This window comes from Antechinus flavipes, chromosome 1 (genome assembly GCF_016432865.1).
Source record: "Antechinus flavipes isolate AdamAnt ecotype Samford, QLD, Australia chromosome 1, AdamAnt_v2, whole genome shotgun sequence".
NCBI classification, from domain to species: domain Eukaryota; kingdom Metazoa; phylum Chordata; class Mammalia; order Dasyuromorphia; family Dasyuridae; genus Antechinus; species Antechinus flavipes.
In genome coordinates, this window is record NC_067398.1 from 665106122 (window position 1) to 665133311 (window position 27190).

Here is a 27190-nt window from a genome sequence, read left to right on the forward strand (position 1 = left end):
TTACTGGTTCTTGTTGACTACAAATGACCTTGATCTTACTCTTCATGGACTTTATTCATGGAGTTTCCACTAAAAAGTCATATGTTTTTAACACCTAATGCTTCTTCAAGATATTTTTTAGCTTTAAAAAATGCTGGAAGTGAAGTGACAAAGCCACAATTTTAGGCCTCTGACTACCACTTGAGAACTGTACTTTTGGATGAGTCTTTATGGATAAAGATGATATCTTTATCCATTAATTTCTTTGTTTCTGAAATGGGAGTTGGAAGATCAACCCTGACAATCTAATATGGTTGTTGCTTTTTACATCAAATCAAATATTGTATATAGAAGTGCTTTGTAAACTATGAAATATTATATAGCTATATAAAAGAAGAATAAATTAGAGAAAATGCATATGGGATTTCATCATTCTTCTGATGTTTAACAACAGCCATTAAAAGTTGTTGCAGTTAAGAAAAAATTCATGGTGTCCAATACTCTCACCATGAACCTCTTTGTACTGTACCTACTACCATAGATGAAATCTTTTTGTTTAGTTAGACCTGGAAGAACAGAGCTCTGATAATATAGTCTCTGAGAAACTAAGGCCCACTCCATTTGATAAGACATTGAATGTGTGCATCTGTGGAAAATCCAATAGCTTTCAAGATCGAATGTCTTCATCACCCTCAAAAATGTATCTGAGCATTCATTACTTTGCTTAAGATGCTTCACTAGCTCCTTATTATAGCTAGAATAAAATTTCATCTCCTATTACATTTAAAACCCTGCATAATCTAATTCCAAACTATGTTCCTGGGCTGATGTCATATCATTGCTCCAACATACACTACATTAGCATCAAATTCACTTCCTTGTAGTGATGTCCCACTCTCCCTCCCCAGTCATTACATAGGTTGTTTCCTACTCATGGAACAGGATGGGAACTGTATTCAACTCTATATCTTGGATTTCCCAGCTTCATTCATAGCTGAATTCAAACACTAACTCCAGTAAGAATTCCTGATTTACCCAATTGTTAGGGGCTTTATACACAAAAACAAATAAGAAATAGTTCCTGCTATCAAAGACTTTATATTCTATGGGGGCTGGAAAATTCAAGATGTACATAGATTAGTAAAAATAAAATATATACAATAAATTTGACAGGAGTGCGGATAAGATTAACAACATATTTGGAAAATACTAGGAATCAGGAAAGATATTAATCAAGGAAATAGCTTTAGCAAAACTTTTAGGCTAAAAAACAAACCCTCAAAATTCAACCACATTTCTATTTAATAATAGCAAAATCCAGGAAGCAATAATAGAAAAGGAAATCTCATAGAAATAACTACAGAACACATACAATATGTGGGGATTAATTCACCAAAGCACACAAATAATTTGTATAGATTCAATTACAAAGTATTTCTTAAATTAAAAAAAATAATAATGTAAATAGAAGAAAATACAATGCCCATGATTGGACCATACCAATATAATAAAGAAGACATTACTCTCAAGGTTGTCTTTTAGGCTATACTAATCAAATTACCAAAGAGATGAATTATACAAATTGATAAAAAGAAATTTTAAAAATTCATTGGGAAAAAACCTAAAATAGCAAGGGAAATGATGGAAAAAGAAAGGAATGAAGGAGGGATAGCAATTCCAGGCCTCAAACGATACTATAAAGCAGCATTCATCAAAACCATCTAATTTAAAATTCAGAGTTATATCTATGGAACAGATTACACAAAAGAGAAGCAGAAACAATGGAATTCACTAACAGAGAATTTAATAAAATGGAAAACTATTAGGAGCCTTGTTGAAGACTTAGCCTGAGAAAATGAGAAAATACTAAGGTGGGTTAGTGCAGGGTCAATTTATCAGGTTAATGGATAGCAACAGTGAATAAGAATGGGTACAAGCAGAACTGCTATTGGTACTTAGAGACTCCATTGTGTATGTACTCAGAGCCTGTTTTCCATCAAACTGAGATTATGATTGTTAAACTTTGCTGAGCACCTCAGGATGTTTGCTGTTAAGCATGAGAATACCTTGACCAGGGATGAATGAGCAGGAGTGAACACAAAGATCTGAGAAGACGCTCCCCAGCTTTAACTTGGCTACAATTCTTTAGGCTTATATGTGGCACTGGGAGCTATAGGGTATAAAAAAGAAGACAAGTGGAGAGTCAAGGGGAGAGGAGTTCCTGAACATGTAACTGATTGGCAATAAAGCTGTCTCCTCTTTCCCACTCCTTTGGCTCCTGACTCTTCTCAAGAATATGGCTGGCCATGTCCAGTAGTACTCTGAAGACCCATAATGGTCTGAAGACCACTGACTGCTCACAGTGGTAGGATCCAGAAAGAAAACAAATTACCTATTTATTTGATAAAAACAATTGAGAAAACTAGAAAAAAATTCTTACAGAAATTAGGCTTAACAATAGATTATGATGTGTTATACAAAAATTCCAAAAGAATCAGTTTAGTCATTTTTCAGTTGTATCTGACTCTTTGTGACCCCATTTGGGATTTTCTTAGCAAAGATACTGGAGTTGGTTTGCCATTTCCTTTATCAGCTCATTTTACAAATAAGGAAAGAGGGTTAAGTGACTCAGCCAGGGTCACAGAGTTAGTATTTGAAATTGGATTATAATGTAGTTCTTCCTGACTCCATCCCCAGTCCTTTTTCCACTGCGTCACATAGCTGCCCAAATGGATACTGAACCATAATATTAAATACCATACTATTTTTTTTAAATAGCATAGAAACAGATCATATCTTGCAGCTAAAGAAAGGTATTGTTGTTGATTGTCCTTATTTTTTGAAGAGGACCAAACATCATAAGGTGATGTCTTAACTTATTCATGAATTGAATTTAAAGAAAGGCAGAGTCATAGATATAATCTTAAACAAGTAAGAGATAGGCAATTACAAAACATAAAACTTTACAAGGAAATGAAAAACTTTTATCATGGCAAAATTAATGTATCCAAGATAAAATTTCAATAATGAGGGTATATCCAAGATATGTGAACTATACAAAAATGTATGTTTATTATATGTAAATACATAAATGACTAATAACTATTCCTCAGTATACAAATGGATAAAACCTGTGAACAAATAGTTCTCAAAAGACAAATTGCAACTAAGCCAAATCACCAATAATAAGAAAATGAAAACAAGTCTGCCATTTCCACCTACATCTTGAAAATTGACAAAGGTAATCAAAATGACCACAGTCAGTATTGAAGGAATTGCTCAATGATGGGCATATTCAGACTTTGCTTGTGTAGCTGTGAAATAGTGCAACTATTTTGCAAATCAATTTGGAATTATGCCAACAAAGTGCCTATAATGTTCATAGCCTTTGATTAAGAAACTCCATTACTAAACTTCTCATCTAAGAAAGAACATATGTGACATGAATTCAAGACCTTTCAGCATCCTCTTTGTCCTCCTCTGTTTGCTCTCCAAGTTGTCAATGCTGTTCTTGAACTGTAATGTCCAGAAAAAAATACAAGAGTCCTGATGAGTATGATCTTGAAGGCAGAGTACAGAGAGATGATCATCTTCTTATTCTTAAAACTTATTTCTCTCTTAATGTAACCCAAGATTTTATTAGTCTTGGCAGTTGCCACATTGTATTGCTGAATTTGTCTTTTTGAGTTTTCAGTCCACCAAACTCCAAAGGTCTTTCATAATAACTGTTGAATGACAAAGCTTTTCCCATTTTGTAAAACTTTATATTTGTGCCTATTGAATTTTATCTTAGTAGATTCAGCTCTCAGTTGTAAAAATCTTTTTGTATCCCCCTTCTATCATATAAATTGCCCCCATCCTTCCCAATTTTATGTCATTTGCAAATTTGATGACTTTTATCCAGATCATTGATAAAAATGTTGGATGGTTCAGGGATCATCACAGATTCCTGGCCACCAGAGCTTCATTCTGGAAGAAGACCATGGCATCAGGAAGGCAATGCCATCACATGCAAGGGAATTGGATTCAAGTGAGGGAGGACTGTGCAAGGTCACCTGCTTCATTTTCTCTCCAGAGCCATCTGGATCCAATGACAAGATGTAGATCAAGATGACTGGAGATAGCCCTGCATGAAATGTAAGACTTTGGCCTTCTTAAGCTAAGGTCTTCTACAGGTCTCAATTTTCTCAGGTCACACCGAATAAGTGATTAAGGGTAGGTAGCAAATGAGGAAAGAATCTCCTCTTTCACCTAGTCAAAAAGAAAACTAAATGAATGAATGAATAAGTGAATTAATTTGGAAGGGGGAGACCTTCAAGATTTCTGGCCAATGCAGAAATGACTGCTATTTACATTCAATCTGAATCAATTTGTTGACCATTGAACCATTAAAATCTACTCAAGAGTCTGATCATTCATAGTTTTTAATTTATGTAATTGTGTTACACATTTTGTTTCCTTGTCTAAAACAATAGTATGAGATATTGTAACATACTCTCCTTCCTAGAATCTATGCAAACTATATTAGTCTCATAGCTTTGATTTATTTTTTGTGTATATTACATAACTTCTCTGTCATGTACTGCACATTCCATCTTTAATTTCCTACCTGTATGGACTATGTCTTTAATTTTTTTTTAATTTAGGTATTGCCTTGGTGCCAAGTTCAGGGCTTTGATCACGGCAAGTACGCAATATGTGTTTGTTGAGATGAGTTTGGTGTTTCTATTTTTAAAAAATAATTTTTGGCTAAGAGCTTGGGTTCAATAGATAGAGTACTAGACTTAGAATAAGGAAGACCTGAGTTCAAATCTGACCTCAGTCACTTATAGTTGTGTGACCACAGGCAAGTCATTTAACCTCTATGTGCCTCAGCTTCCTCAACTGTAAAAGGAACTCATAGTAGCATCTCTCTCCCAGAATTGTTGTGAAATTCAAATGAAATAACATTTGTAGGGTACTTTGAAAACTTTAAAGAATTATATAAGTTCTAGCTATTTTTGATGTTTTCCCTGCTGTTTTTGTCATTATTAAATATCCCAGGAATCAGCAAATAGGTACAGTAAATAAGAATACAGAGTGTGGAGTCAGACAACCTAGGTCCAGATTTTCACTACCTATATGACCTTAATATCTCTGCAGCATAGTTTCCTCATCTATATGTATTCTGGATTTTGAAACCATTGGGGTTTCCTCCCCTGTAATTATCCTTGCTCTGAAGTCAGAGGACCTGAGATTAAATCCTAACTCTGAAAATCATTTACAATCTTTAGCAAACCACTTGACCACTGTGGATCTTCATTTCCTTGCCTATAAGATGAAAGGATTTGGACTAGATGATAATTTGAAATCCTTTTTAGCTTTAAGTCTATGGTTTTATTATAACTGTTTGGAAATAGTGGCCAATGTAATTGAAAGAAATGAGCACTGGAGAATGAACTTGCTTTGAGGGGAAGATACCCAGTATACCTAGGTTACTGTGGATCAAAGCTAGCAGTTTTTGAATTTTCATAGTTGTTTTTTGGTCAATATACCAGAAGAGACCCAGCAAGAAAATGTTTATGGCAGCATGCTGAAGGGAAAGTTAAAGGGGAAGAATGGAAAGAAGTGATAACCTCCTTGGGAGAACATCAAAGTGGCTCTTAACCTTGGATCTTTTGATTGCCTGATTGTGGAAGCAGGAGTGTTGATCTTTCCCTGCTTCCCTTTCTTCTTCCCACCCCGCCATGGGCTTTAAAAATGGAGTGCTGGAAAATACTTCTATGAAGGCAATCCAGGTATGCCCAGAACACCTGGCTGAAGAATGGTACTAACGTAAATCTGTAGATTTCAGGTTTTACTGATGCAACCATTTCTCAGTGGTAGAAATATTTTAATGTAGTGGTTTTTCTTTCTTATATCATTCAATAAATGAGAACTACCCTACACTATGAGTGTGTATCTCTTTGAGTCACATAAAGTCAGGAAGAAGATAATCTTAGTGAGATAAATTTGTATAATTATAAAAGACCATGTATTAAGTTAAAGCCTAGACCAATGTTTCTTAAGCTTTTTAGCCTTTTGCACATTTCAAAATTATTGAGAACCCTAAAAAGAATTAGTTTTGATGGGTTTTACCATTCATTTTCACCAAATTAGAAATTAAAATAAATAAAATTAATATAAAATATATTAAAATTAATATAATTATGAAAATAATTTTACATCATAAAAAGGGTTTCATAATTTGAAAATCATTGACCTAAACCAAACAAGACGTGAGGGAGTCAGGGTACTAAAAGGCTGGGATTCAATATTTTCAGGTGTGCAAGAAGTATAGAAGCAGGATATTTCAAGCTCAAACTACCATGTATTGGTTCTAAGTAATGTTATTCTAGCCCTGTCCATTGGCCTGTCTACTTATAGGATCCATGGGAGGAAGGTGTTTCTAGAAAGAGGTGCAATATTCATACATGTGAGATTATCCCTTCCAACTTTGTATCTGTGATCCTGTAAAGCATCTATTTCCCCTGAAACTATAACCTTAAGATTCTTTCTCCCAAAAACCCCTTTTCTTTACTGCAAATTTTGAGAAACTTGGAAGTGATAAAGGCAGGGGAAGAAGCTAGGAAGTTAGAGGATAGAAGAGAGAATTTTTATTCAAGTACAGGTTGGACTGGATGGCTTCAATTCTGAGGTGTTATGAAAGCCTACAGAGCAGTCTTTGTGGTCTATGGCAGGAAATACAAGAAAGGGAAAGATTCAGCCTGTGACCAAGTGAGTGTTCATTGTTGGATACTTCCATCTTACATTGTTGAAGATTATAAATTATGAGGAGTGAAGAAAAGAACACAGAGGAAAGGTGAATAGGAAGATTTACTTGGGACCAAGATTAGGGGGAGGGGCGTCTGTACCAGCAAAAGGTCTGGATCTTCAAGCAGAGAGACAAAGACCATTTCTCATGCCACTCTCTCCCCTCAATTTCCCTTTCCTTCTCAAGGAACCCTAGACTAGGGACTGCTGCTACCTAGTCTCCTCTCCCTCCTCCTCCTAGCTTCCCAGGAGATGCTCTAACACTTTTTCTTTCTCTTTCTTCCTTGGGAACACTAGCACAAGGGCTTCCGAGACACACAGTCCAGCATCACAGGAACAGAGACTTTTCCCTTCCCCCTCTTCCCCAGAGAACATTTGGACAGGGCAGTTCCCTCCCTTCCCCCCTCAAGAAATCCTAGGATGAGCTGGGTTTTATTCATATCCATATCACCCCATATGCCTAGGCTGTGAAGGTTAACTCCCAACATACTGAGCAGGAAATGAAACCTTGTAGAAACTTTCATTATTTTTCTTCTAAAGGATCCAGATAGGGCCGAGCAGCTGGTGCCTTTGGACTCAAAACCAGATGGGCCAGGAACCCTCAGACATGGGTTTCTAGTCCTCCAGCTATGGGCAATTTGACTCTGGCTCTAGCCTGGGGACCCATCAGTCATTCACATATTGCTTTCATTGCCTCCCCGAGCTCGATTGGCTCCCTTCTCCTGAGCGATAAGTTGATAAGACTTTCCGAGGCTTGGGAGGCTTAGTTCAGCATCCTGCAGCTCCAACTCCTTCCGAGACAGATGCTCAATGATGGCAGCACCCACTGAATCCCCCAGAACATTAGTGGTAGTTCGGAGGCGGTCCCTGGGAGGAAGAAAGGAAGAAATTGATGGAAAAACATAGATTGGGAGAAGATATGTGGTTTGAAGAGATAATAATATTTGGGAGAAGGCAAAGGGACAAGCCTCAGTTACTCCTACTCTAGAAATGTTTATAGGGAGTATTACATAGCTAGGAACATTTTTTTAATCAATTATGTAGTTGCCAAACTAAGAATAGAAAGCTGGATGTCCCAAATCACTCTGTAATCTTGAATAAATCATTATCCTTCTTTGATACTCAGTTTCCTTCCCTATTGTCTCTAATGGCAAGTTCTGACATTTTGTGTTCTAAGCTTTAAAAAGGTGACTTTCAACCCTGACATTTCTATGCCCTTGGTGAAATGAGAACTGAGACTTCTTAAAAGTGAAAGACAACAAACATGAGGGCAGCTAAGATGCCATCCCTGGATGTACTTACAAGAACCAGTCCACAGCTATGATGAGAGTGATGTCTTCTGTTGGGAGCCCAACTGATGTAAGCACAATGACCATGGTGACAAGGCCAGCCTGGGGAATGCCTGCAGCCCCTATACTGGCAGCTGTGGCTGTAATGCTGCCAAATGAAGACAGATTCAAGGGGACATAGAAGGAGAGAAAGCAAGAAGAAAAAGGAAAAGTTGTGAAGATAAGTCAATTTTCTTGGAACATTGTGTCCCTGAACAACAAATACCATGAGAAAAAAAAATCATTGATCACCTGTTATGTGTATTTGAGAGTCCTTTTCCCTTGGTGACAACTACTTACTATTTCTTAGGATCTCAGGGTTGGGTAGGACTTTAGAAGGTATCTAGTCTAATTTGTATTCAAGCATGAGCAATATTGTGGCAAATTATTATTGTGTGAAAAATATTGGACTGGGAGGAGATTCTAGGAAGATGGTGAAGTAGATTAGAAAACTTTTTGTTTCCCAAATTTACTCCACAGAAAAAGGAAAATTTGATATATAACATCCAGGAAAAATATAAATATTAAGAACCAACTATAAGAATATCAATAAGTTCAAGTTGTTTACTTCTCTCTTGTTTATTTTCTTATGAAAATATAAGCAGTTCTTTTATTACTGTTGTTTTTATTTAAGTAGTTTGAAAGAAAGGCTTGGATTGAGCAGAGTATGACTGGATGATTAAAAAAAAACAATAAAACTGTGAGGAGAGAGGAAAATAAGGAATTATCTCATACAAATGAAACCCAAAAAAAAGGAAAAATTGATACAGAAGAAGTTAGTAGGGGGTTGGGCAGGTAGTGCTGAAACTTTACTCACATCAGGAATGGATTAAACAGGGAACAACATATACATACCCAGAAAAGCATAAGTCTTTTTAAATTCAGAAAGAAATAAGAAGGCAAAGGAATGGGTGGGGGGAAGAGGAAAGGGGAAGGGAGGGATTCTTGCAGTGGTGTACAAGTTAAGGAATAGAAGGGAAAGGTAGCAGGGGTAGAAGTAGAGGAGTGAGGAATAAGAGGAATAAGGTGAGAAAAGTACTGAGGGAAAATAAGGAGGAGAATATACAAGTAATTCTTACTTAGAATACGAATGGGATGAATTTGCTCATAACGTGGCAAGTGATAGCAGATTAAAAAATTGTATAAAGATAGTGAGGAAAATGGAAAGAAGGAAAATAAACAACAAATAATTTTAGCTCAGAATGTGAATTCAATGAATTCATCCATCCAATAGAAACAGATAATAGATTTTAAAATTGAACTCAATAATATATTGCTTTCAGGAAATGTTATAAAAATGAGAGATACATACAAACATAAAGATCAGGATATAAAAAAGCAGGGATAGTCATCATGATTTCAGACAAAGTTAAACCTAAAATAGATTTAATCAAACGATAAAAATAGAGAAACTGTACTATGTCAACCATATTAGTCAATATTGTTTTAAACTATTTAAAATAACTAGACAATATAAGGTTGGAACATCGTGGAGGTGTAGGAAAGGATGAACTGACAAATTGAGAAAAATATGGAAAGATCTGGACTTATGAAGGAAGATGCCATCCACCTCCAGAGAAACAGGACAATTGGAAATAAGCACAGTACGATCATATATATATATATACATATATATGTATGTATATTTATGTGTATGATTATAGATATCTATGTATATACATTGTATGTATATAGATATGAATGTGCATATATATGTATTGTATATATGTATAAATATGCATCTAAATATATATTTATATGTGAATATATAAATGTGCTTAATTGTAGTTTTCTGAGGAGTGAAGGAAGAGGAAGAAAATAAAGTAAAAAGTGCATAGGAGAAAACTTTAAAAACCTACAAGGAAGCAAAGAAAAGACAGACAACTCTGAATACAATGTATAGTATTTGTTATATGGGCTTTCTCATAATGAAAATTATTGCTTTATATTTTTAATCCTCTCATATTTTACTGTGCACATGGCAATTTTTTCTTATTTTGCATTTAAGTTTAAAATATAATAATTAAAATGAGAAAAGGAAAAATAAAGATACAAGAATATCATAATTTTGCTTCAGAAAAAAATATAAATAACAGATTTAAGTTGAAGGGAGGTCAAATTGGAATCAACCTAAAGAAGGATATGACAAGTAGAAATTGGCTATCTCCTTGGTTGTGTACTATTCCTGAGACTGAGTACTACACAGTGAGGTTGTGTCACTGAAGGTATTTCATTGAATAGCCACTTTTCAAGGTGGCTGGAGAAGAGATCCAGCATTGAGCCAAAGGTTGCCATACGTAGATGCCTTCTAATCCCCCTTCTAATTCTGATATCCTGAAGTTTTTCACTGTGCAGGGTATTCCCTAGCAGCCAATATGAGAGTTCTTCTCAGCCCAGGTTTCTTTATTTCTCAGTATGAATTAATCATATGGCCTCCAATTTATAAACCAGTCTCACAGGAATGGAAAGCAGTCACCCAGAATCTAAGAATTTATCAAATTGACTCCTGCAGTTGCAAAGATCTTGGACAGTGCAACCCTAGCAAGATGTAGGGGAGACATTATGAAGCCCACCCTGAAGCAATGTATGGCTACTATCCATTTTTACACCACCACTCATCTCTGGGTTCCCTATCACTTATTTCTTCCTTTCACCAACACCCTAAAACTGAATCATTTTAAACTCTACTTTATGCCTTTCCCCTCTAGCCAATGAGTGAATCCTCTTAACCCTCCTTTTCTCAATAGCCTATCACTCACTCAGATTTCTCTCTACTTTCCCATCACTTAGCCTCAATCTCAATTCTACCCCACCCCCTACCACTACCAATCAATAAATAGTTTCTCTCTTCTCACAATTCCATCCATTGCCTATTCTATACCTTTACCCTTACCATTTAGGGAAGCGTCTCCCTCATGTCAAACACAGCATCAGTGATAGCACTCACCTGATAGTTGTGATCTGTCCCAAGTTGAGTTCATAATTGTTGACTTGGGCTATGAAGATAGCTGCCAAGGCTTCATAGAGGGCAGTGCCATCCATGTTGATGGTTGCTCCCACAGGCAACACAAACCTGGTGATACGTCTATCCATGCCAAGGTTCTCCTCCAAGCATCGGAAGGTGATGGGCAGAGTTGCTGAGCTGGGGAGATAGGGCTCCAGGAGCATTTCATGGGTACCTCTCAGGAGGGACCACAAAATGCCTTGGAGGGGCATGGGCCAAGAAGAGACTAAAAGCCCAGGTCCTCTGGCTTTGAGAAAGCACATTTTTAATCTTATAGACTCAATTTGTAAATGATGAAAATAATTTGGGGACCAATAGGGAGGCTAACCTAGCCCTTTGTTCAAGTGAACCAGGTCGTCACCAATGTGCTATTAATGAAGGGGTGTCAGAAAGATCTCTCACATTGCTTTCTGAGCCCCAAGTCCCCACATCTCTCATGCTTTTGGCTTGGAAAGGTCCCAATCTAAAAGATGATTTATTACCTGGACAGAACAGCACAAATTATCTCATCACTTTAGCAAAATTCTTTTAGTCTTCTTTGGGGCAGGGTCCTGAGGAAAGTGGGGATGAAAGCTGTCTGAAGAGGATAGATTTAAGAAGGCACACTTTGAGGAAGTTTGAGCACTTAGAATGGGTTTGGAGTATGGAAAGAGGATAGTGAAAGACAATCAAAGATAACTGTAACCCAATAGGACTCCAGGCACTTCAGTTCCTTCCTAGTGATTTTTTTCCTAGTGGAACCATATAATCCTCAGATTTCAAAGTATTAGAAAAAACCCTAGATGTGTTTGGTCCCACACTCATTTTGCAGGAAGGAAAATCGAGGCCTTAGCAGAGGAAGAATTGCCTAATGTCACCAGCAGATCACTAGCAAAGAAAAGATTTGAGTTTAAGACTCTCCTTCCAATAGACCTGTGGCTAAGACCCACATAGATCTCCTACAAAGCTCAGATCCATTGAGCCCAAGCTATTAGGCAAGCTCCCTGAGAAGGGCTCTGGAGGTTCTGTCCTTTGACCTTGAAAAGAGATGCCTAATTCTTGGTTAATTTGGAGTTCTGATATAATATGAACCTTGAATTTCTTCACCTAATTAGATATAGATATAGATGTATATTTTTTCTTCCTATCTCTACTATACAGAACTCACGAGTAATTATAATAAAAAAAACTACCATAATTTATCCTCCTTCCAGCAATGGATTTTTCCACCCTTCTCTAAGCTGATTATCTAATATATTGACCAGCCAGAGGGGTAAAGATGTGGTCATCACTGCACCATAGTGAGGTATCACAGGAGGACCTGAGGGAAGGTTTTCCTTGTAAATAAAACTTTTTAAAATAGCTTTTGTACTCTTGAGATGTGTGTGAGAGAGTATTGAGAGCAAAATAGGTGTTAGATTCTGAATAACCAGACAAAGAACAAGGAAACAAGAAAGAGGTCAGGTAGCAAATAGACATTGAAGCATATGGTAGAATGAGTCTTGGACTTGGCATCAGACAACTTAGGTTCAAATCCCTGCTCTGATATTTAGCTGAGTATGACTGGGCAAATCAGGGAACGTCTGTGACCCTCAGTTTCTTCATCTGTAAAAATGAACATAATACTCTTGCTACTCAATTCAGATGTCAAGCAAATGCTTTATAATCATTTAAGTACTACACACACCACACACACACAGTTGTGCAGTAATGCTACTTTAGAATAGGCAGTTACTATTTTTTTGATCTCTAATCCTCTTTCCATCCTCATCACCCTACTCTAGGCCAATTCCAATTTGTCAATGTCTTTCCTAAATCTGGAACTAAAAATCTGGTACAGTATTCCACCTTTGGTTGGGGATAAAGCATCAGATCATGCCTGGAAAGGCTTTAAGAGGGGCTGCTAGATAACTAGAAGGGGTAGGTGGAAAGGAGGTTAAAGCTGAGCTGAAGGTGAAGGAGGGGCCCATGGTTGGGGAGTCAGTACCTGGAAGAAGTGCCCATGGCTGTGATGAGAGCCTGCAGCATACCAGCGATGAAGGGGAAGGGGTTCTTGTGTGTGATGAGGAAGTAGAGGAGTGGAAGAACGCCCCCAGCATGGATGAGCAAGCCCACGATGACAGTCAGTGTGTACATGCCCAGCTGTCCACCAACCACAGCTGTGTCCTCCATCTCTAGGATCTTCCCAGCAATGAGGAAGAGGATACCCACAGGAGCATACCTGAGTCCCAGACCAAAGTATATGTGTCAGAAAATTCCCTGGTTTCACTCCTAGCCAAGGTCAAATTTTCTTTTTTGGGAAACTGCTACCAAGTCTTATTGTCTAGCTCCCTAGGACCCAGAGCCAAGAGTTGGCTCTGTACCTGTAGTTACCTGTAGTTAATTTCCTAATGACATTTTTAGCCAAGTCTGGACCTCTGCCATTACAGGCATCCAAATATCCATTAGCTTCCTTTCTTCCCTCCCCCTCTATTCTACAAGTGGAAGGATAGCTATACAATCTTTGAAGCTAAGAGGTTTGAGATGAACATTGGGCATAGAGTTTTTTTCCAAATGAGTGGTCCTGCCTCCTCCAACATCTCCCCTCCTGCCAAGGCAACATTACTGCCTCAGAGCCAGACTCAGCCTTCAGAAGCACTCAACTCACATTGCTCATTCCCTACTACAGGAACAGAGTGAAAGCATGACAGCCCTGGTTCTCTCTCCATTTCCTCTTGACCTCCTCTCCCCTTCTTCTTGGTCCTGCCAAGCCAAGCCCCCCCCCTCTCTCTCTTTCTCTCTCTCAGACCAGCTCTATTCCTATCAGATTCCTGGTATAATCCTCCAAAGTCACACACTTAGAAAGTGATAAAGTTAAGACTTAAAATTTTTTTTTTATTTTCTTGTTTCAAATTCTGTGTTCTTTTCATTGCATCATCTTGTCCCTGATTTAGATTTCTCTTTTAAAGGATTCTTTTTGAAAAAATTCTCCTTTTAAAGGAGATAACATAGTGTAATGGAGAAGCTACTGACTATGGAGCCACAAAACATGCCCATCTACCTATCTGACCTCTAGGCATCTGGCGGGGCTGATAGGACAAGTCAGTTCTACCTGATATAGCAGGAGATAGAGCACTGGACCTCAGGTCAGAAAGCCCTGATTTCAAATCCCACCTCAGACACTTAGTAGCAGTGTGACCATGGGCAAGTGATTAATCTCTGCTTGATTCAGTTTCTTCATCTGCAAAATGGAGATAACAGTAGCAAGAAATTATCTCACAGGGTTGTTGTGAGAATGAGAGCACCTTCAGACTTTGCAGGTTACCCCTACCTACAGAAGCTCATTCAGCTAACTCCCTTAGCTGGGACTCAGTGTCTCTAGAGCTCCTTTGGAGTTTCCATTCTAGAACTTTCATGAGTTAAAAAAATGGAGAAAAGGAAGTAGTATCATAGATTTAGAGCTGAAAGAGATCTTGAGGATCATTATGCTCAATCCTCTCATTTTACAGATGAGAATATTTGTAAAGTATGTTACCAAACTTAAAGTTCTATAAAATTCTAGTTATTATTACTAATGATTAATATTAGCTGAATCTCAATTTCCTCATTGCAAGGTGAGAAGGTTGACCTAGATCAGGGGTTCTTAACCTGGGCTCTGTGAAATTAAACAATGAACTTGGGGGAGGAGATGTAAACATCTATTTTCACCATCTATTTTACAATGAATTGTAAATCTCATGAGAAGAGTGCATTTGTACAGGAGATTAGTGAAGCATTTGTCAATGTAAACTGACTTTGAAACAGCTTCCCTCACCTGTGAACATTGCCCTGCATCTGTTAGGGGCCATGTAAGAAGAGGAATTTCATGAGTCTGGAAGCAAACTGCCAGGAACTAATAACATAAAATTTAATCATATTACCTTTTGGAGTTTCTGAAAGGTCAACTCGTTGCATGGAATAAAACAAGGGAATAGACTGCTCGATGATCAATTGGGCAAGCAGGATAAGTGACCAAGAATGTCAGCCACTTTGGACCCCAAACTTACAGGGGGTTCAGCCTAGCAATGACATCATGATAGTAGAAGCCAAGATGAGGGCACATAGTAAGCCAAATGGAGATGCATCATGGGCAGAGATTGCCACCTGACTGTGAAAAAGTTTTCTGGGAATTCCTGGGAGCCAAGGATGCTGATCTGGCAATCAGCTAAGAAGGATCAGGAGTTGACTAGTAAAAGGTTTTCTTCTTCCCATTTGCTGTGAAAGTTGAGGGCAGGATTACAATCTCCTCAAAAGAGGAGAACTGGGAACACTTAAGCAAAAAACTGGAAGGAGAGGGGAAAAGGGGGAGGTTCAGATCTTTACCATAATGAGAAATTTGGTCTGGAGTTTTAATAATGTTTCTTCAATTTTTATTTTTTTCAGTAAATGCATTCTATAACACAAACATGTATTTCTTTAAGTTATATGAAGTTGGGGAAAAGATTAGAATCTTAATGGAAAATGGGAGTATGAGGCAATTTTGAAAAATAAAATATTATGTGACAATTTTCTTTACATTTTAAATACTGTATTCATTAGCCAGGATAGAATTTCAAGTCATTGAAAGGCTAAGGGTGCTTTCTCAGCTCATCCATAGAGCATTATTGAGGGTTTAGAGCAACTCCTAGATAATAATGGGCTGAGTACCCTCTAGTGGCACATGTAGAAATTGCTCTTCTAGTATCATTCCAATCACAACTATATAAAGCACATGGTTTTTGATAAGTTTTCTTTCTCATGTTTACAACTGCAAAAAGATCATTTAATCCAACCCCCTCTTCTTAGAAATAGAGAAATGGAGGGTCAAAGAAAGTAAGGAATTTCCCCAAAGTTACACGGGGAATAATTTACTGATAATATTTGTACCCATACCTTAGAACTCTAAATTTTTTTTTTTAATACACAAACTTGCTTTTCTCCAATGTGCACACATGTGGTGGGGGCATCAGCACAAAGAAAAACTGCCATGATCTGCAAAATTCTTGCATCGAATTTCTTAAGATGATTATGATAGATTTCATTTCTATAGAGTTTGGTGATTTTATTAAGCTTTGCCAATAAATCTGGGGGGCTGATAGGGTAAGTATTATCCTTATTTCTTTCTCATTAGAGAGGAGGAAATTAAATCTTTGAGAGTTTAAGGGATTTATTTGCCCATAAACATACAGCTGTCAATTATGAGATAGAGACAAGATCTGAATCCATTTCCTAATCCCAAAGCCAAAGCTCTTTCTACTTCTGCCCACACACTCCTACACCAAATGATGTCTCACATTTGCAAGTGTATTTGGATCGGAGGAATATAAACTTAAGAGTTAGAAAGAACGTTAGTAGTTACTTAGTTCAATACCCTCATTTTACAGACAAGAAAACTGATACTCAGAGATGTTAACCAAGATCACACAGGTCACACAGAATGGCAGAATCAGAATTGGAAGCCGGGTCCTTTGACTTCAAATGAAATACTGTTTCTATTATACTAAAACCTATTATATTTTCTTTCTTTTACATTTTTGATCCCATTTTGTAAATATACTTTTATATAAAGCAAGTCTGTATTTCTTTTAGTCACACAAAGCTGGGAAGGAGAATGACTGTTAATGTGAAATAAAAACATCAGCCCATTTTGATAATTGTGTTCACTATTATAGGATTATTATGTTTACATTTTAAATCCTAAATTCAATGAGCCAAGATAGAGCCCAGAGAGGTGCTTAGAACTCTTCAAGCTATGATGATGACTTTGGGATCTTCCAAAGAGAAGAGCCTTTGCCTAATAACTTGCCCCTATAATATGCAAGCTTCAAGTCTGTTCTACTCATTCACTCCCCAAATCCCTGAGGTCCCATGGCCTTCACTTCACCAAATAGGCCATATCCCCAGGGAACAGAGTTCATTAAACCTTTATGCAATCTCCTCCTTCCTTAACTATCACCCTAACCAATTTTATCCTTCTCTCTGCCCAGTCTCCTCCCCCATTCTGAATCATGCATCTTCATGACCCTCCTCTTCTGACATCCTCTCCAAGCTTATGATTATTCTCCATAATTAGATTCCCTACACCTCAATTTAAGTCCCTCCTCCCCACCCCATTCCATCAGCTTAGGAGTCTCTGACTGATTTCTTAGTCTATTTGAGGTGTTCAAAGCCCATTATAATATATTCCCCCTTCCCACCTTTCCAGGCCTCTTATACTTTACTTCTCTACATTTACTCTTCAATCCTGCAATGCTGTATTCCTGGCTATTCCATGAACAAGACACTCCCTCTATCATTTCCAAGCATTTTCTTTAACTGACCTCCATGCCTGAAATGCTCTCCCTCTTTAACTCTACTTTCCTGACTTCTCTGAATCCCTTTAAATCTCAATTAAAATCCCACTTTCTGTAGAAAATCTTTCCCCACACTTCTTAATTCTAGTGCCTTCCCTCTATAGCCACTAATCATGTATATAACTTGCTTTATATATGTTTGTTTACAGGTTATGTCCCTCATTTGGTTTTAAGTTTCTTGTATCTCCAGCCTTAGCACAGTGCCTGACACACACTAGGTACTTAATGTGTATTGATTGGTTGATTGCCAATAACACTACTCCTTTAGTATCTTCCATCCTTCTCATTCAACTCTGACTCTTAACCCCTTCTACCTCAAACTCTAAACATAGATCTAGCCTGCTTCACTCACCAGATAATGACACCAACGAGTCTCATGATGGCTTCGTTGAGGCTGTTGAAGAATACCTTCAGGGCATGGCCCTTTTGTTTCATGCTGCCAGTGACCAGGCCAAAACTGACTGAGAATACCACCAAGCCCAGAGCATTGATTCCACTAGCTGAGCCAGGTACAGGCACAGTCTCCTCAAAACTCATTACCTCTTGTAGGGTGCCAAGGGCACGCGTAACATTGTCCAAGACACTAGTACCGTTGTCCATTAAAGAAAGAGGTGAAGGAGAGATACCCAGTCCTGTTCTGTTTTCCATCTTCATGACAGTCCTGGTCACCACTCTGGTGCTGTACTGGGTCTTGAACTGAAATCAGAAAAATCAATCCCCGCCCACAACTAAGAACAAGTTGAACTAAATGTTTTCAGTGGTCTCTTCTAACTTTGAACTTCTGTGAAGTTTCAATATTCCCTCAACCTAAAGCTTCAGCCTTCATGTTACCTTCTATGTAGCACATGAGACCTTCTTTACATTTAATTTAATTTAAGGTCATTTGATAGGTGTGTTCACCTATAGAAGTGTCCTAGGGCCCCCTGACCAATCCTTAGAAGGACCTCTCTCTTTTCCTCCCATCCTTGGACCCCTTGACTACCGTCCTTATGCCCAACTTTAACCTCATGAACAAAACCTTGACCTTCTTCCCTCACCTGTTTGAAGCAGGCTTCCACAAGGTTGGGTGGGAACATATTCCTGCAAAGAATCAAGGGTGAGAAAATAGTAAGACTAAATAAATAAATAAAGAATAGTATAACTACAAAACATAGAACCTCAGATATAGACAGGACCTTACCACAAAGAACATTCAAAAACATAAATGGAAGGAACTGCAGATTATCATAGCTAAAAGTACTTTAGAACTATTATATATAGTATTTTAGCTATCCCCAATCCAAATTCATCATTTCATAAGTGAGAAAACTGAAACTGAGACAGAGGAAATGGTTGACCCCAGATCACCTAGCTGGTAATACAAAAGTTCCAAAGGCATTTTATTCCAAGCTTAGTGCTGTTTCTACTATGCCTTACTGCCTCCAGCTAAAGTAGTGAGGATGGAGAGGGACCAGAAATAAGTAAAATCTGATCTCTCCTCCATCTTCTTTCTTAAAACTGTACTTTAGCTTTAGTCCCCATCTACGGAAACTAATTTTTCCAAGGTAACAGGTAGCATATTTACTTCTAAATTCAATGATCTCATCTAGATCATAATTCTCCCTGATCTCATGAAGACCATATTATCATCACTGATCAGCTATCTCACAAATTATTTCACTACCAGAAATACCAAAATTCGAGTACCTCTACACACACACACACACACACACACACACACACACACACACATCCTTTCCTGATCACACCTGCTAACAACTAACCTTGAGTCATGTTCATTGAGCTGAGAATAATATCATATAAAAAAGCCAAGAACCCAGCAGCCCTGATTTCACAGCTATTATAAGACTTAGGTGAGAAGGTTTTACCCTAGGGCACCAAAATTTTAAAAATGCTAATATTGTCTGCATTCACAGCAAAACAACTATGTTTAGTACCTAATTAGCAAGAACAATTAAGAAATTACAGTTAAAAAAAAAAAAAAACATGGCAACTTAGGTGAGCTTCTTCATGGACTGGCTCCCCACACCCATTGGGTTGTCACTGCATCATTCTTCCCCTTCAGTTGAATTTGTCTTAAAAAAACTGATTTGAGGACATTTAATTATGTTTGCCTGGATGCCAAAATTGCTAGCTCCAACTCTGTCTGACCTGTGAGGGTCATGGTCTCCAGTCACAGGGGAGCCTCTGAATAGCAGCAACTTAGCTTATTAAACAGCTCCTCTAGTCTCCAGCTCCCTCTAGCAGGTGTTATTGATATGAGTTTCCTGGTCCATCCTTTACCATCCTTCTTTTCTTTACAACACAGCAATCCTTTGCAAGCTGCTCTCACTTTCATATTAATATGTATTTGCTTCTATATCAAAGAATATAGTTAATAGGGCATGATCATAGATAATCAGAAGATTTCTTTGTTCTGAGGAAGGGTTCCATGGATCGGGAGAAGGGATTGTAAGTGATAAAAAATAGTTTTAAGCATCAAAAAACTTTTTTTTTTGGCTAAGGGAATTGAGGTTAAATGACTTATCCAGGGTCATACAACTAGGAAATATTAAGTGTCTACGGACAGATTTGAACTCAGGTCCTCCTGACTCCAGGATTGATGCTCTGTTCACTGAACCATCTAGCTGCTCCCAAAAAGCTTTTTTTAACTAAATAAAATAGTCAAAATACCTGGATTTAAAGTTCAAGTTGAAGCACTTGTTAGCTGTGAGACCATGGGCAAGTCATTTAACTACTCAGAGACTCAATTGTAAGTTCCCTGAAGACAGGGTCTGCTTTTAGAAGCAGAAAATTTGGTTCTTATCCTTGTTCTGTTCTTACTATCTATGTAAGATTAGGCTAAGTAATTTCAATGCTCTGGGTCCCAGTTTCCTCATATATAAAGTGAGAAGATTACATCAAATTGCTTCCAACTCTAAAAGCTAAGAATCCTTGTGATGCCATTTCCCTAACTATTCACAGAGGAAAAACCAACTGGATAAAGAATGACTATTGTCCAGAGTATGAAATGCAATTGGATATACAACCTACAGAGCAGGCATTTCAGAATATAGACCTTGGGCAGTTATCATAAATGGACAATGAACCAAATGTATTATTGAACAAAAAGGAAGAAATTGCTTTTTGGGAAATTGTGTAATGCTTTTAATGAGTACATACTCCTTCAGAAAACAAAGTCCATTTCAAAAAAATTCTTCTGGTGATGTCAAATAGGTTTGATTCATTGAACACTGTACTAGCATACAAAGAATTAAAAATGTGAGTCATCCATAGGGTCTTTTATTCAGGATATGGTAATCAAATATTGGATACAATGTATTATCCATGAAGAATTTCAAGGAAATGCATTATAAAGAATATCTAAAAAAGATATGATGATCAAGCCAGTCAGCCAGTCAATAAGCATTTATTAAATGTCTACTGCATGCCAGGCAGTTTGCTAAGGGCAGGAACTACAAAGAAAGAACACATGTAAAGTAGTCTTCCTCTCAAGCACCTCACAGTCTCCTGGACTCAGAGAAAGGAATATCTGATGGACAGTCATCAAACTATATCGATATTCATGCATTGTCAAGCAATCTAGATGAAATTATGGATTTATATAAAAATAAGGACAAAAATCATCCAAGGTTAATAATGGAGAGAATACCCACACTGACAATAGCCCAGATTCGTTGACATTTTTTTTTCATTAATATACTTCTAAAGAGAATTTACAAGTTTGGGAATGGCTATTTATGCAACATTGGGAAAATCACATTACATTTCCTCCCTGCTTAAAAAACAGTAAGTTGTTGAACTAGTAGGCCTTTTCCCCCCATCTTACTCTTTTTTAAATTAGGTATGCCGTTCCATAGCTATATTCTGGTTATAACCTCCATCCCACAAAGTCTTTTATCTTGAGCTGTAGTGAGGTAAGACTAGACATATCTGAAAAACTGCTGTGGGGGGGTAGGATTAGATTTGCTCTTGTCTCAGACATAGAATAAAGATCAAATTAAAAAGAAGGAGATTTCAGCTTAATATGAGAGAAAAGTTAATAGTCATCCAAAAGTGAATTGATCTTCCAGTGAGATATGTAGTAAACCTATTATTTTCCTACCTTAGAAATGAGTAAAATGTGATGCAGAAAGGTAAAGTCCCTTTTCAGAGTCACAAAAAGAATAGAATCAAATCATCAACTAAGCATAAAGTATTTATGAAATACTTTGATATGTTCAGCTCTATGCTTGGTGCTGAGAAACATAAGATTCAGTAACTGTCCTCAAAGTATTTACAGTAAGCTTAAAGAAATGACTTCCTCATGAAATAAGAAAAAGAATAGCATGGAGACTACTTATCCCAAGCTGTCAGATTAACTGGCAATGAAGAAAGAAAGAAAGAGTATAGAGGGCCAATATTGAATAAGTCCATGTACAGGAAGAGTCCAGTTCAGATATTACTTGAGACCTACTCTCTGTCAGGCTTTTACACAGCTCAAAGCATTGGCTCAAAGCATCTTTTCTTGACAGTGATGAGAAACAGGCTTGAGATGAATTTAAGATATCTTAGTGAACAATGTATATAATTTGCACAACTCATCACAAACTATACAATTTATGACTGTTAAATAAGTAGTTTGCAATTGCTAATTGCTACAATTTATGACTGTTAGATAAGTACATTGTTACTACTAATTGTTCCAATTTATGATTGTTAGATAAGTAGATAATTACTACTAGTTACTGTTTAAAGTTAACATCAAGCTGGAATATTAGAAATGATATATCCCTGTAACCTTGGAATGTATACTAAGTAGCCTGAAAAAGTTCAGTGTTATTTCAATATTAGTTTAAAGAGCCTATAAATCCTGGCTCTCAGATCAATAAGCAGAATTTCATAACAGATTCCCACTGGCTCATGTAATTTCATGACCACACTCTCCTTATTCAATGGAACTGGACTCCCACCAAAAAAAAAAAAAAAGATACATGCCTGCTGGTCTTGGGGGATAGGAAGAGAAATGTTTCTGGATTTGACAGGAATAACGAACGCTAACCTGACAAGATCCATGAAGGCATCAGCTGTAGGGATAGATTCAATGCGGCCCTCCCGGTGCAACCCTTCCTTCGATCCTTTCCCAGGATGGATGATAGTGACCATGAGGATGCCAATGAAGACTGCAATGATCGTTGTCACCATGTAGTAAACAGCAGCCCGCATCCCCATCCGCCCTGAAGCCTTGTTGTCCAGAGATGCCATACCTGGGAGAAACCACAGTCCATCTCTTTGCTTTACTTTTTCTAACACATCAGTTCCTCTGTGTCACCTACCTCTCTTTCCCCAGTCTACCCACCATTAATACCATTCTTTCATTGACTCTCTCTCCCTCACCTATCCCTAGTCCTTATCCCAACAATTCTATGCCTACTCCCACTGGACTCCTCAAATCCCACTCCATCCCTGCTTCATTAGTTATCCTCAATCCTAACCAATCCTCATCTGACATTATTGATCTGCCCTCTTGCTATATCCCTTTTCCACTGGTTCATCCAACTTTACCTCTCCCTACTATACTGCACAATCTTCCACTTCTCCATTGCCATTATCATCCCCTCCTATCCATATACTTCCCAGCTCTCCTCTTGCCCAAAACATGCCTTGATATTTCTGGCTCTAGAAACCACACATTTTATCCTGGGACAAGAAGCAGGACAAGCCATGCTCCAACTTTCCCTTTGCCCCAGACATAATAGGCAGTTCTAGGGATCATTTCATGGATGGCCTTACAGAAGAACAATTCACCACATGGTCTCTAACCAAGTCACTTTTAGGGATACAGAATTATTTTTTATCACAGAGAGCCTGAGAGCTGAATTTTCTGGAGATCAGAGTTAAGTCCTAATGAGAAGAGCCCTAGACTGGTATTCTCCAGTGCCCTACTCCAAAATCATGTAGGAATCATGCATATATATTCTTTGGCTATTCATATTCCCATCCTAATCTCATAGAACCAATCCAGTTTTCCCAAAGCCTCAAAATATACACAGACATACAGACCACGTAGACCATCACTGACTACCCATCTGAAGGCTACATTTTAACTCCCTTTATTCCTTCCATCAACATTCCCCTGATTCTATTTTGACTTTTTGTCTTCATAACATGGCTGCATCCCCAAAGTCCAGCATTCTTCCATTACCCTCTCAAAAAAAAAAAAAAAATCCCATATATGCTCTCACAACCTTATTAGTGAAAAGATGTGAGAAGAAACAAAGAATAAAAGGAAGTGTCTTCTTAGAGCCAAAGGCAATTGGGGTTTTACTTTTGAAAAGTAAAGGGCACTTGGTCTAAGTAGTTGGTATAAGTCACGTTTTAAACAGGAAAACTTGCGTCCCTAGACAGAATAATACTCCAGGTTGGACATCGGTTTTACTCAAGGTTACCAATGACTCCAGATTCAAGGATCTGGGACAAGGTAGTGAGTATTTTTACACATAGTCATGGGCCAAAACAATATCCCCAGATGTGGGACACTGGGAAGAAAGTGATAGTTCTGGAGGTGGGTATAGGGACTCCTTACCTGTGATGAGGCTGGAGACAATGAGAGGCAAAACCAACATTTGCAACATTCTCATTAGCAGCTCTCCGGGAAAAGAGAAGTATTTAATCTGTCGATAAGTCAGTTGATAAGGGCGTAGAGCAAAGGCAAGGCTGATCCCTAGAGGGCAAGAAAATTGTGGTAAACAAAGGCAGCAAGAAATTGTAGGTCTCCTGGATAGGAAGCTTAAGGGCATTTGTAGGGGACTACTTAAAGGAAACTAACCTAGCTGAAGCCTATCAAGACAGCCCTAGAAAAGATCTCTTCAGAAACCAAATCTATGCAGTGAGGGCACGGAGATAGTCTGTTTTCTACTGTTTATAACCAACCCAATCTAAACTGCTTCCCAAACCCCATCAATATAGACTTAGATGTAAAGGGTCATCCATCCAATAAACACCCACTCCCTTGACAGAAGTGTCTCTAACCACTCTCTCGTGCTTACCTATGATCACAGCACTGACTGTAAGAAGAATGAAGGCGTTTCTTCGTAGGAATCGGAACAATCGCTCCCGGTTCATAGTTTGGATTTGCAACCGGGTTCGAGCAGCACGCTGTTGCATGGAGTCCTGCAACCCCTGTAGCCAACTTTGCCTCCCGAGACGTTGGGAAACACTTTCCCTCAGGAAAAGGCTATTGGCGTGGCTACTCATCCTTAGAAACAGTGCTTTGGAGGGAAAGCACACAGGGAGCCCCAGCTCTGGGGAGAAAAGAGCAAGGGCTGAAAGGAGGGCAGTAAAGGTAAGGACGCGGAGAGAGTGGGGAAAGAAATAAGAACGAGGGAGAGGCAACATGGAAAGAAATGCTTTTTAAGTTCCTCCACATTCAGAGGTTGGCTACACATAGGGGTGCATGAATCTATGAGAAACTCAATTTAGAAGGTTGAGGTAGAAGTGGCTAGAACGATGAGAACGAGTAGTTAGCTTTACAGAACCCTGCATGAGACTACTAGCTGGAATAACAGAGAGTTCATCCTTTTTCAAGCTAAAAATGAAAATGGTGATACTATCTGCAATCGAAAAGTCTCTGATGATAGCAAAGAAAACTCTGGGACAGAGATTCATAATCTTTTTATTTTTTATCATGGAGTCCTTTGGGACTTCTTTGGGAAACCCATGGACACCTCAGAATCATGTTTTTAACTAAATACGGCATATAAGATTACAAAGAAAATCAATTAAATTTAAATACAATTGTCATACTTTTTTAAAAAATAAGTTCACTGATCTAGTGATCTTCTCTTAGATTAATGTAATACTCATACTCTAATACTAATACTAAACTCTAATACTCTCATGAGAATGTGATACCAGCTGGATCACATAGGACAAAGCTTCTTAAGCTATGGGTCGCAACCCATATGGGGTCACATAACTGAATGTGAAATTATGATTTATCAGCAAATGTTTAATTTGTATGCCTATTTTATATAAGTATACAGATATATGGGAGGTACTGCTTTAGAGCCAAAGGCAATTGGGGTTTTCCATGGAAAACTAAGGGGCAGTTGGTCTGAATAGTTTGTGTGAGTTACATTTGAACCAAAAAACTTGAGTACCTAGACAGAATAATACCTGAGTTTGGATTTTACCTGGGTTGGTATTTTATATACTTATATACATGGGGTCGCATAAAAATTATGCTTTATTATCAGCAAATTATGATTTATTAACAGAAAATATTTCATTTGTATGACTATTTTATATACCTACATAGCTGAGAACACATAAAAATTTCTCAGGCAAAAAGGAGTCACAAGTGGAAAAACCTTAAGAACACCTCACATAGAAGGCTACTTTCTACCTGACACATACCTAAGTCTCTTGATCTTTCCATTCTTTTAAGTGGCTCTGATAGCCATAATTGCATAATATTAACTGAATAAAACCAAAATTGTTGCCTTTCTATTAGGGGCCTATTTTGTCCTCAGTATTTTTCTCTTTTCCTATTGTCAATTGCAAAGAACTTAGGCTACCATCAATATTACTCTTTCCAAGCTCTTTAAAGGATATTGTTGGTTGAAGGATATTCACATTTCCTACTTTTTCTAAGGGTCATAGCTCTTTCCTTCTAACAAGTGAAGCCCTTGCCTACCAATTATCTTGCAATTAAAGATTGCTTGCAAGAGTATTCCACCCTCTTTGTCATTTAGACTTGGACCAGATGATCACAAGATCAACTGAAGAGATGAATAGAAAGGATGAATTTCATATTAAAGATATAAACTTTAGAGCTGAAAAAGACTTAAAAGTTATCCAGTCCCAATCTCTCATTTTACAAATAAGGAAAATGGGATCCATAGCAGGTGGGATGACTTCCCCAAGGCTATATGAGTTTTTAAAAGCAGAGTCAGGATTCAAATCCATGATCCTAACTTCAGAGTCAGCGCCTTTTCCATGATGCTATGAATCTCAAATGTTATTGCTACATCCTGAGTCAATGAACTAAGGAGGGGAAAGACAAATGTAGCATTTCTATAAGTATTACTAACAATACTGAACCAATCTAAAAACGCCTACAGATCTGTTCCATTTCAAGTGTGTTGGTTGCTCTCCTTCTAATTATGTATACAAAAGCTCCTGGAATTATGTCACTTAGTTGGATTAAATTAATTCTCTCCTCGAATTTTTTTGCTTGTCTGGTGAAAAATAATTGCACTTAATCTTTTCACATTCTCTTCTACAATTTTTTGGAGGGTGTTATTGTTGTTGTTATTTTTGTTTTTAAATTGATACTCAAATCTTTTCTGCTTATGTCTACCATGCTTCTGGATTTATCAAGTAGATCATGTATTTTTTGAAGAGGCAGTTTTATGCTTCCTCTGATTTTCTCCTGGTGGTAACTCATGGATAGCAGTATTTCTCTAAGAAATTGTGATAGAACCAGTGTCTACTTATATCTATTTTCTATTTTACGGAGTCAACCACTTGCTTAAATTGGGGCCATTAAAGCTATTATAATTAACATAGTTTCATCTCATTTTTATCCTTTATTAATTTTCACATTAATTTTGGTTTTTGCTCCAATTGCTCTGTGAATTGACTTTACAGAGAGTTGATTCTCAGATGACTTCCACATCAGTTGTCAATCATTTTCTCTCTATTAAATATTTTGTCAATTTGTCCTGCTGGATGGTATAACATAGCAAAATACTAGACTTATACCCTGTGAGACT

General features: G+C 37.7%; 1 protein-coding gene across 1 annotated transcript in view; it reads right to left on the minus strand.

The window, feature by feature from the left end:
* Window positions 1–1263: 1263 nt before the first annotated feature.
* SLC1A6 (solute carrier family 1 member 6) overlaps window positions 1264–27190 on the minus strand; it is a 28508-nt gene continuing 2581 nt past the window's right edge. Inside the window, exons 2-10 of the mRNA XM_051972010.1 lie at window positions 24461–24715; window positions 23998–24135; window positions 22474–22678; window positions 18470–18512; window positions 17785–18128; window positions 13070–13303; window positions 11047–11241; window positions 8074–8208; window positions 1264–7638 (exon numbers count right to left, since the gene is read on the minus strand). Of these exons, the coding sequence (XP_051827970.1) occupies window positions 7446–7638; window positions 8074–8208; window positions 11047–11241; window positions 13070–13303; window positions 17785–18128; window positions 18470–18512; window positions 22474–22678; window positions 23998–24135; window positions 24461–24668 (1695 nt within the window). The 5' untranslated portion in view covers window positions 24669–24715 and the 3' untranslated portion in view covers window positions 1264–7445. The remainder of the gene's footprint in view (window positions 7639–8073; window positions 8209–11046; window positions 11242–13069; window positions 13304–17784; window positions 18129–18469; window positions 18513–22473; window positions 22679–23997; window positions 24136–24460; window positions 24716–27190) is intronic.